Consider the following 12240-nt stretch of genomic DNA (forward strand, 5'->3'; position numbering starts at 1 on the left):
CTGTAAATATACTGTGCTTTTTTTTGTTCCTTTACATTTATTATTAAATATATTTAAACCTTCCATTGTGGCTGATCTTTGTGAAACACATTTAAGTTCTGAGAGTACTTGCATAATTGTTTGGTGATACTGTGTAGGCCATTCCTAATATCCTTGCTCTTTTTATCAAACTACCATTTGTATTGACAATAACATTGGACAACCTTTGTTAAGAGCCTTAAATTAGCTGATAAAGAGTGGCTGGTGGCAGTTATAACCATCTTATAGTCCGGGCAAAAGGAGGCATAGCTAGTAAACCTGTGTCCACCTTTCCCAGGTGTGTATGGTGCATGTGTGTGTGTGTGTGTGTGTGTGTGTGTGTGTGTGTGTGTGTGTGTGTGTGTGTGTGTGTGTGTGTGTCCAACCTCAAAGAGTGTGTGTCTCAGCTACTTGGGCAGGGACATGAAGCACTAGTTGGACAGAGAGGGTGCTGGAAGTCTTGGCTTGGCCACTCAGCTGAGATCTACCCTATAGCTGTGCCAATAGGGAGTTTTATTAGGGATCTGGAGAAAGAGGGAGAAACCAGCCACATGCTGACTGCGGTCTCTGCGTGTTCTTAAGGGAAATTGCACTGGATACAGAGAGCTGCATCTGGAAATACTGTGTGTGTACCTGTCATCTTCCCAATGTATATCCCCTACTGGTGCTAGTGGTGAAGATTGGGGATCCTTGATTACTGGGTCAGTGATGGGGTATCACACCTTCTACCAGCAATTCCCAACTCAGATGGGTTGAATCAGCCTTCTGCTCCCACCAGAGTGCAAAAAACCCTCTTAATGTAAAACAAACTGTTTTTGAGCTCAAGTGCGGTAACAAATGCTTTACAACAACAAGCAGAATTCCTGCAGTATCAGAAATCCTTAGAAATAAGTTCACTAACCCTGGGAAATATTCACAAAATACAGAAAAAGTGTGCAAATGTAGGAAAACTTCAGCAAACAAAGAACAACTTTGTAAAACTTAGAAATATTTTGGCAAACTAAAGAGAACATTAGCAAACTCGGAACAGCTTTTTGCAGTATCAAAGGAAGTTAGGAAATATTAGAATACTGTTAAAAAACCTAAGAAGAATACAGTAACAAACAGATGGTGTTTCTTTAATAAGTACAGGCTAAAAGCAATGGTAAATTCAACAAAATCAATAAATGCAGCACAGAAGTGTTAAATAGCACTGAGACAGTTAGGGCAAGTGAAAAAATACTTGTCAGCTTTGTAGGTCCAGATAGTTTTAGAAGCAATCCCAGTCTAGTAGTTACGGTGTCTGAGCCAGGAACAGGGAAACTCTGAATAAATTAGCAGAGTCTCACAAAAATGCTCACAAAATACAGCAAAAAAGTGTGTAAATGTAGGAAAACTTCAACAAACTCATCTTTTCCTGAGTTCATTCTATTTCTCCTTTTACATTGTTTATTTCTCTCATTACACCACCATCTCCCTTTACTAATCTGCTTAAGTAAATTGATACTTCTCTTTTCCTTATAAAAATATATTTACTTATACAACAATTCTATTACTTTTTCTTGATTTCTTTCATATAATTATTTTTCTTTGACAAAATGCTTTCTATCATTATGTTCTAAATCTTTAAATGCATCTTTATATGTTCTTTTTATAATTTTATTTCTCTACTTTTCTCACATCATATTGCCACTCTAAAAAACATTTTTATATTTCTCCTTAAATGTTATCCACCATTCAGACCATTTTTTATAAAATGTTCTCATAGTAATATGATATTTCCATAGCTGTATTACTTATCTCTTTCCTGCTTTATTCCATGCTTTCTCATTTATCCTTTTTATTCCTTTGCCTATTTTTATATATTCCTTGTTTTCTTTTATCTCTAGACATATTGCAAGATGATCAGAAAATCCTTTTTCCAACTATCTCCCCTTCTCCTATAACTAAACCTTCTGATACTATAAAATAATCTTCTTCAGTTCTGTACACACCCTTTTTGTAAGTCCACAGATTTTTGTCCCAAAGTTTTAACTTACCACATCTTATAACTTCTAACATTTTTCTTATCTCATTTCCTTTCATTTTACACATGCCACTTAAATCACAATTAGTTTCCTGTTATTATAATATTAATAGTTATGACTACATAGACTACAAGTTTTGCCTTTCTTTACAATTAGTATAAGTATGTACTGTTATAATTCTATATACTTGTTATTTTAAATCTACAATTGCTAATCTTCCCATTTTTCTAAAGTTATATCTAATATATTTACTGTATTTCTACAGAATATGGCTATTCTAGAGCATCTCTTATTTCCAAAATTCCAGATTATCTTTCCTTCCCATAGTTTCTCTGTTTGTAATCTTTCATTTATTAAAAATATTGTCTTTTAATTATGTCTACATCACGTGTATTACACCACTCCAAAATCCATATTCTTCTTACTATTCTTAATACTAGTCACATTTACAGAAAGCACTCTAAAAGTTTCAGTTTTCTTTTCCTTAGATTCTTTGATTTTATACGTTCATAGCTAATTACTGGGTTAGCTTCTTAATAGGCAATTCTAAGCTTATCCAATTTCTCTCCCAAAGGTAAGAATCAAACACTGTGCTGTATGTCTATGAGTCAAAAACTTTAACCATTATACCAACCCATAATAATTAGCTGTATATATCCATTCTCATCCATTTCCTTTCTTTGTTTTTCTTTTATACTTATCCCTCTTAATTTTCTGTTTTTTTTAATATAGTTCTTTTTTTCTTTTACTGCTTCCTGATTTATGTCCTCTTCATCACTTATTTTAGAACCTTCTTCTATGTCCTCTTTATTATTTTTTTCTCATCTACTTTTTCTTTTATTTCAACTACTTCTAAAATTTATTCTCTTTGTTCATGTACTTATCCTTCTTCTTCCTTACTCATATTTTAATTTTTGCAATCCATCTACAAATGTCCAATTATGTTACATTTATAAAATTTCAGTTCACGTTTTTTTGCATCATGTCCCACTTCCCCACAAATATAACATTTTCTTTTATCACAGTTACTTATCAAATGTCCTTCTTTTCCACAAAAACAATGTTTTGGGTTGTCTCCAGTATTTTACAACACCCTTATTCCCTTCCAAATTTATCATGCTTGTTATATGTATAATTTTCTTTCTAACACAATATTACAATCCCAGCCACCATAGGTTCATAGGTAGGTACTAGGCTATTGGCCTTGGAGCCTATATAAGCCTAGCCAAAAAGGTTCCCTGGCTTTCACCACCCAAGAAAATTATTTTCCTGTGCCCCTATTAAGCAGTGCCACAGAAGTGATCCCTGGGGTGAATTTTCTATTTTCCATCCAGTCATCAAGGTTTTTCTTAAAGAGGGCCAATGAGGAGCTTTGCTTGACATGAATGGGTAGTTTGCTCCAGAGTATGGGAAGTCTCTGGGACAGGAATCTATCCCTCCAGCATGTTCTGTTTATAGTGGTGACAAGGATTAGGTCCCTGAAGCATGTGGTTCAGAGAGATTGGGATTTCTTTAAGTGTAGCATGTCCAAAGCTCTGGGTTTGACATAGCTTTATATGTTAGGCAGAGATTGCCTCTGAGTAGGAGATATGCAATGGAGTAAAGCTGGCATATTTTGAGATGGTCTGCTTATGGCATCTGTTTGAGGCTAGCAATCCTCTTAGTGAGGTATTTCTGTGGCCTTTCCAATTGCTGTAGGTGTCTTGTGAGATACATGCCAAACGGGGCATTGTACTCTATAATGGGTCTGATGAGGGATGAGTAGAGAGGAAAAATCACCTCCTTTTTTCTAGTGGAGATCCCTTTTGTGATGAGGTCTGCCACGTAAAAAGATTTCCTGACTACTGTGGCAATGTGGTTATAAACATTTGCAATGTCCAGTACTGCTTTATATAAAGTTTTTAAATGTCCTTTCAAAGTCTCTCTTTGCACCTCTGTTCAAAATTGTACATTAATTTTCTTTGTTGTTTCCTTTTTAAATGCTTTTGTCACATAAAGATTTTCCATTGAAAAAACAGTCTCAAATATAATGTCACAAAATGTCTCTGTTAATAAGAATAAATGCTCTTACCTCATGTTCTTTTGCACACAGAGGAACTACTAAATTGTCCCACACTTTATACATGTTCATTTCTTTGTCTTCTTTAGTTTGAATCCTTACCACACTTCTGTTTTTCATTTTTTTCTGATTTCTTTTCTGCGACTCCGCTTTTGCCTTCTTTTACTTTCTCTGCATATGTTTTCTTTTCTGTCTCACCACTACCCTTCAGGACTGTCTCTACATCCTCCTTTTTATTTGCTCCATAATATCCCCCCCAGAAAACATCTCCTTCATTTTCTAGCTCACTCTGCATCACCATTGCTTTAAGTAAATCATCCCGCAATCCTCCCTATTGGTGGGTTGTAATTGCACATCCAGCATTTGTTACCTCATCTCCAGCAAACAGATTTCTTTGAAACATCTCCTCAGAATCCTGCACACAATCTATGGTCCTGATAATTGCTTTCTCCTCCATTTCTCTCACTACTCCATTATCTCTTTCTCCCTTCATCTGTCTTCTTTTTTCTCCAGGCCGCCTCTGCACCTGGAATGGAAACAGGAAGTGTTCCTGCAAAATGTGTCCCACTCACAACAATGACAATTAACGAAGTTCCCTGATACCCTGGCCAAATTTCCCCCAGTAGTATAAATTCTACCCCAGTTCTCCCCTGAAAAGAGATTATTAGCCTAGTGAGACTAACCTGGTTAACAAAGGATAAATAAAAAACACCATTATACTGAGATGGCAACAAAAAGAGATTGTGATAGTGTTTTGTTCTTGGCAATAGCACATTATTACTATTAGCACTGATCAGTTTGAATCCTGCAACATTCTGTTTGATAATTCACAACTACTTTCAATATATCCTGCGTTTCCAAGGTGAATGACAAACCATGTGGGAAGAACTACATGGCAGAAGATATTAGGGCAAATGCATTAGGGTCACCACTCAATCCTCCTTTTGCAAAACAGCTCTTATCTGGGCAGCTAAAATTAGTCAATGTGACAAATATCCTTATATCTATGAAGAAAAAAGCATGTTTCTGTCTTCCATATAAATACTTCACAAAACTATACTGGAATTTAATTACATAAAACTCTACAAAAATTAGTTTTATTTGGTAATAGAGTGAAAAACTAGGCATTTGTATTGCTTTATAGTATGGTCTGCCATTTTAAGTATCAAATTTCTGCAACATGCTTCTCAATTTGAACATCTAACAGGTGTCTCTCCTATCATGCAGGCAAGCAATCTTTTTCTTTCATCTGAATTCTGAAATATATATAGGAATGTATTACCTCATAAATGGAATGTATTGACAGTAATCCCAAACATTTTATCCATTGAGAACAGATTTTCCAAGGCTGTTCAATGGAACCCTTCTTGGCCATTTAGATTTAGGTTCTGTGCTTATTTCTGTAATATATATTTTTTTACATTTGTCATCACAACTTGCATTATCTTTGTAGAATGAACTAGAAAAACAGCTAAACTACTGGAGAGCTCTAACCATACAAGAAAATTTGCCTGGCCATTATTTAATGGCTATGGCTGAGAAGTCAGAACAGGACCTGTGTTAATGTCACTTCAAACTGTGGACTGTTTAATAATGCTTCTGTATTTGTGTTGCCCTTAGATACCTAGTAATGTCTGGAAATAAGTCTAATGTGAATTAGTGCATCTCTCCTGCTATTAGATATATTACAATAAAAACAAATAAATGAATGTACCGCATTATTGGCACTTTGTACATATAAACATGCAGTAACATTTAGAAGCACATTTTACACAGTCTTCTTTACTGGAGAAGTGGTGTTAGTAGAATAAGAATACTATTATTCTCACCCTTTCAGTAGTTTTTATTTCAGTTGAATATATGCTAAACACAAAAAGAATACAGCTAAGTTTCATATTTGCATAATGCAATGGAGTACCCATACTAACCTGGGTCTACATATGCCCAGCTGGGGTGCAGAGGTATTGTTGGAGGAGGTGCTGGGAAAGCTCCAACCTTGGTTTCTGATGTTGCCTCTTCATAGGTTGGTGGAGCTGATGGAGTTGTTTCTCCACCAGTATTTTGAGGTTTGTTATTAACAGACACCTGAAAAAGAAAGCAACATTTATTGCACATGTACATTAACTAATGTAAGATGATGTCATAGCACTGTATACCTGTACAGCCATTTAAAAAATCCATTTCAATCATTTTGTTTATTTTATCAGGGATATGACTACAATAAAGTGTTACGGCTTTGAATGACTTTAATAGAAAAGGGCTTACAGAAGAAAATCAGCACGTTATTACAACAGTTTCACTTAGAATAAAACTAAGTTATACTTGCATATGTGGTCCATCACATCCCCCATAATCCTTTACATTGCTAAATATCCACTTGAGGCATGCCCTAGGGTGAGACAGCACTCCCAGAACTGTTAGAGGTAAGGGACAATCGATGGTCACTGAAGAGCACAGGACATAACTGGAATAAGTAAGAGAGAATCTCATTCTACCCAAATGTGCTTATTTTTTGAGGGGGTAAAATGATCAAAGTAGTTTATAAATTCCAATGTGCCCATCCCCTTCTCCAAATTCTGTCAGTGCTTCCTTAGCCTCTGTTGGAGTCTGTAAAGACACAAGCCATCGTGTATTGCCCTAGATGTTGAGTCTGATCAAAGAATCCTACATCACCATCAGGCCTTCTCACAGCAGCACTCCCTTCTCAAAATGAGCTGCCAGCAGTATAAACAGAAATATACTGGCTATACTGGTACATAAGGCAACGTCATTTTTAAATAGGTTCACCAAGTATGGCAGAGAACACAGAGCATTAAAGCTCCAATTTGTTAATGAACTGCGTCCTGTAGTAAAGGGTACGTGGTCAGGTTCCTTCAACTTTTGTCTGCCTGCTGTGAGACACTAAGCAATTCACTTAACTAGACAATCTCATGAGTTGCCACTGAAAGGGAGCACTTTGTCCAGTGGACTTACTTACTTAATAAATAAATAAATAAATAAATATAAATAAATAAATAAATAAATAGACTTGACTTGGCTCACCAAGTATGTCATTTTCAGGGTGAACCTGGATGTAACAGAAATTATACTTGCAGCTGACAATCAAAAGAATTATAGTTTACAAAGTTTTTATACAAGATGAAGATATATTCTTAATTAGCAATGAAAAAATCAACAATGTTCAGTGGGGTCTATATTACCAAATCGAAAGTTTAGTTAGTCAAATAACTAAAGATCGATCTGGTAATATCAAAATCCAAAAACTGCGAACAGACGATTAAAAGCAGGGAAATAATTCCCTTGGCCACATAAACAAACATTTAAACCCAAATCAAGTGGGGGGCTTCGCCCAACACACCTCATGATGTGAGGGACTGTGCACCCACACCACCCCTAACTAAATATACTAACTCTGAGATCGCTCTACATTGGAGGAAAGGGCATAATCCTCATAACCGCCAAGGGAATTCTTTCCCTGCATGAAATCAGATGTTCACGGTTTTTGGATTTTGATATTACCAGATCAATCTTTAATTATTCGACTAACTAAAGTTTTGATCTGGTGATATAGACCTGTTCAGTGGTGGATACAGGCGAGGGAAGAGCAGCACAAGTATGAGTGTCTCAGCCTTTTAAGAGGCATACTTGCTTCCTGAATGGCTAAGATTAGTCCTGACATGTAGCAAGTGATTTATGTGGCCAGTTGAATCACTTCTTTCACCAATTGTTTTTGCTAATAGATTTGCCACTAATGCAGACTCTTAGGATTAAAATAAATCACTAAAAATAAGAATAATTGTATCGTTAGTCCACTTAAAATGAGACCAAATATACTGCTGATCCACCTCCTGCCCCACCGGCAAATAAGTTTTAAACTAAAACTTTACATAGGTCAGGGAGAGAAATGAGCATGTAGTGATGGACTATACTTACTTCTCACAGAACTAAAACCTTACATTAGTCACAGAAGGAAATGGATGTGTAGAGATAGTTAGTGATGGGCAATACTTCCTTCTGTGAAAACAGCGAAGGGCTATGTAACAAAATAATCTAAAAACAAATGGCCACCGAAATATATATACTTCCTTCTCACAGAGAGGTGGAGCATAGCTTAGTATGATCTGTCAAACAGATACCATCTATAATTGACACTTTTGTAAGAAGAATACAAACATGGACACATCGCCAATCTCATGTCTTCACACTCGATCTGTGAAACTGGATACAAAACATAAGCAGACTGCGGCAACAAACAAGAAGGATAATGGATATATCACCGATGCTGCGAAGCAAATTAGAGACTTATCCTAGAAAATACAAATGCTACTTCCATTGAACAAAGAGTTAACCATCCTAAGAGGAGGCCCAAATCCCCTTTATAATGCCCTCACAAATACAGTCCCTTCTTGCACACATCCAAGTGTATCCTGTTTTCTCTTAGAAATTTAATTATTTTTTCCTTTTTTTTTGAAAAGAAGAAAGGTGATATAGCAGCACTTAAGGAAAAATCTGTAATTATTGCCTAGATATTTACTCTTTGCAATAATACAAGGACCTACAGAGACTACATTTCTCCACCATATCCAATAAAGTGTCCAAAAAACAAATCATACATTATGATCGCTTTATAGAAATCAACCTATCTCTCTAATCAAAGTCAAGTAATTATACATCACCCCACCATCAACCCAACGTTTGTATCCTCAATAGTCCCAAACCTCCAAATAATGTGCTGACTAAACTAAAACAATGCTATAACAAAGTTCTTAAATGTGCTACCATGTTACCCATCAGAGCTCATCCTTGCATAGCTCTTACAAAGCTCAGCTGACTTGAACTATCAAACCACATCACATATAATCCATTAAATACAGCCTACAAAATCCTTCATCAACCAACAAAAGTCCCCTTAATAGTTAATTCATTCTAGTGGTACACTTCAACCAGAGAACTTAAATCCAAAACCCGTACTACTCAAAGTTAGCAACCAGAAATCTAACAATCACTGATTATGTAATTTTCTCATTTTATGCAGAAAAGCTTTGGAATAACATCTCCATAGCAATCAAGCAAGCCACTAACCTGACCACTTACAAAACACAAGTAAAATCATAGCTACTGGCCACTTGCACTGCCCCCTGCTCCTCTTCCCCAGGGTAACCACTTCCTACATCCACTATGCATTGCACACTCTGTCCATATGGGAAACCATATTTCTTATGTACCCACAGCAGTACTGTTATTAACAACTTATCGTTTCGGACATTATCTACAAATTCCCGTTTACTTTTCTGATATTACTTCAATTTTTCTTGACATCTTTCTTCTTCTTCACCATATCTCATATGTGTTGCTAGTACTAGAATACCTAATGATGATTCATCAGTGTTTATCTAGTGCTCATATCAACTGTCATGTTTAATGACCTATGTAGTGTAATAGTTCTGTTGACTGCAAATGATTGCATCTACTGCTCTGCATTGATATTATATTTGGCATTTCCTTTCTCTAATGTGAACATTTACTCATATATATTTGTATTTTAAATCATGGAGCTTTTCTCCTTGGGCCTCTGGTGAAAAGGGGTTTATGCCCAGTTGGACATTCCTGATTAACAAAAGCAAATAATAATAATAATAATAATAATAATAATAATAATAATAATAATAATAATATGCAAGCATGTTACTTAACTGAAAAGAGGGCAAAAGGATATGAGTTTGTGAAGATGAATGATTCGTAATAAGAGACAAAACAGTTTATGGTAATGATGGAACACAGGCATTCTATTAAGAGAAACAGCCTTTACTTTATGAAAAGCTGTGGAAGTGGAATGCTAGTGAAATTTCTAGTGCACAGATCAGATAATTAAATGACGCAAAGGAAAAGAAGCTGTATAAAATAAAATAAATTTTGAGTCAAATAATCAAACAAAATGAGAAACAAATGCAGGATGTGTTGCAAAAATAATGGATATGAAAAAGAAAGCATGAGACAATGTACCGAAAAAAAACAAAAACAAAGGAGAAAGTGAAAGAGAAAGAGAATACTGTAAGGATTGCCATCTCACCATTTTAGAATATTAGAATACTCTAATGATGGAATATACAAATACCACATATTTAGGACTCTCTTTCACCACCTGAACTACTGATGCATAGAAAGCTGAAAAGCAGACTACCTACTTCCGCTAGAATGCCGATATCGGAGAATCAACATAAAGTGAATGCCAGGAAAAAATCATCAGAGACATAAATACTGCTAAGAAAGAAATTGCAGAAGCTGCAATAGATTGGTAAAGTAAGAACTGAGAAGCTAAGAGAAAAATCTGCAATTTGAAGCTAAAGTCATTAGTAAAACAATTGAACCAAGACCCTGTGTAGCCTGTGGGTAAGGTGGTAAACTGAACAGAAAAACTGCACATGTATACAAGGCAAATACATTGAAGTCGATGTCAAAAAATATTAGGAATGAGAAGTCTCCCAACTAGTCCTGTTGGGATAAAATAGAAACTGTGAAAATATGATAGTTAAGAGTTGCAGTGACAGACTGTTAAATTTTTATCTCCAAATTTGGCTGCTGTGAATCGGGAACTGTCCCAGAAACAAGGCCATATGTCCAATATAAGATATTAAATTCTCCACATATAGAAGAAAAACTGAAGAAAAAGACAGACTATTCCAGGATGAAGAATGATTTTGAGTGAAAAGTTTCAGTACTAAAAATGTCTTGAATATGTTCTAAAAGTTTGCTTTTGATAAAAATAGCCCAAGACATGTACTGCGTACTGTTAATGTTAGCATACAGTAATCGATGTAATAGTTCTAAAATGGGTAATAAAGAATATGGTCCATATACTTTAAATACTAAATGAGCTGGCTTCATTGATTAGCATGTCATGAATTCAGTTTGCAATATAAACCTTATCTCTTTTGTCTGTGGGTTGTTTATTAATCCTCTTGTAATGACAGGCAGGGACACTGATTTTCAGTTTTCAAAAAAATGAAATTTCCTTTTTCATGAGATGAAATCTGGGAAGTATGCCTATGATTTTTAAATGTATTTCTGGTCATTACTGTGATTTCATTACATATACCAATTATGAGGTCACATAACTTGGGGAAAAGGACTATCTTAAATTTATCCTTTTTGCTCTAATGTAGGTAAACACTTTGAAGCAGAAAGAACTTATAAAACATATTACATTTTAATTACTACACATGATCAGAAAAAAACATCATGCAACCCACCATTGTGTTGAAAAAAACAGTGCTGTACAACGCACTGTACTTGAAACAGTAAGGAAAGCTAATAAGATACTATAACTTCATGAAGAAGTGTAAGAGCATTACAGGGTAGGATAAAGCTGAGGTCCACATTTTTAATCTAGGTGGAATATCATTAGTGACACTGAGCTGGTGGGTCTCAAAGTCTACAGCAGTGTCTGACCTTGTTGTTTGGCCATTCTACCAGTTTCAAGGCAGGGTGTCCATCTGTGTCAAACCAGTGATCAACTGTCAGCTAATGAGGCACTGGGTTGGTGAGGGGGATACAGGAATGGGTGGCCACAGCCTGCTTACCTTCCTTAGGAGGAGTCTGTGGACATTCCATCTCCAGGGCGACTGATAGAGTGGCTGTGGGTCAGCTCCTGAGGAGCATGGCCTTGAAGTATCAAATGTAAAGAAGCCATGTCACACTCTCAGGAAAAGTGGGGGCAGGTAAAAAAATATTCTAAAATAAATACCCTCTAGAATCTCCACCTTTAATAATTCCTCTTTCACTATACTAAGCCAGAATAACACCCCCATTGAAATTGTATCTCACACTAAGCTGCTTGGTGTTACCTTTAATGAACATCTAAAATTCGACATACATATTCAGACAGCCATCAAAAAAAAAAAAAAAAAAAATTGGACTGCTGTACAGACAAAATCCCTACCTCACTCCCTCCACAAGAAAGACCTTAGCCTCCTCCTACTTTCTCCCCTCTCTCATATACTGTGCCCCCTGCTCACCAACCTCCAACTTGGCTTATAATGCAAACTAGAATATTGCTACAACAAAATCAGCAAATTTGCCACCAACTCCAAAAATACTTCCAATCACTGCCTGTCTCTCCAAACTCTACAATGTCTAGAGCTACTTAACTACCTAAAC

At 35.9% G+C, this 12240-nt stretch overlaps 1 protein-coding gene across 1 annotated transcript in view; it reads right to left on the reverse strand.

Moving 5' to 3' along the window:
- Positions 1-12240, reverse strand: part of FAIM2 (Fas apoptotic inhibitory molecule 2) — a 257188-nt gene that overhangs the window by 128616 nt on the left and 116332 nt on the right. The window contains exon 2 of the mRNA XM_044083822.1: positions 6012-6168. Coding sequence (XP_043939757.1) covers positions 6012-6168 — 157 coding nt within the window. The remainder of the gene's footprint in view (positions 1-6011; positions 6169-12240) is intronic.

This window comes from Protopterus annectens, chromosome 9.part0, assembly GCF_019279795.1.
Source record: "Protopterus annectens isolate FY-2018-M chromosome 9.part0, PAN1.0, whole genome shotgun sequence".
Lineage (NCBI taxonomy): Eukaryota > Metazoa > Chordata > Ceratodontiformes > Protopteridae > Protopterus > Protopterus annectens.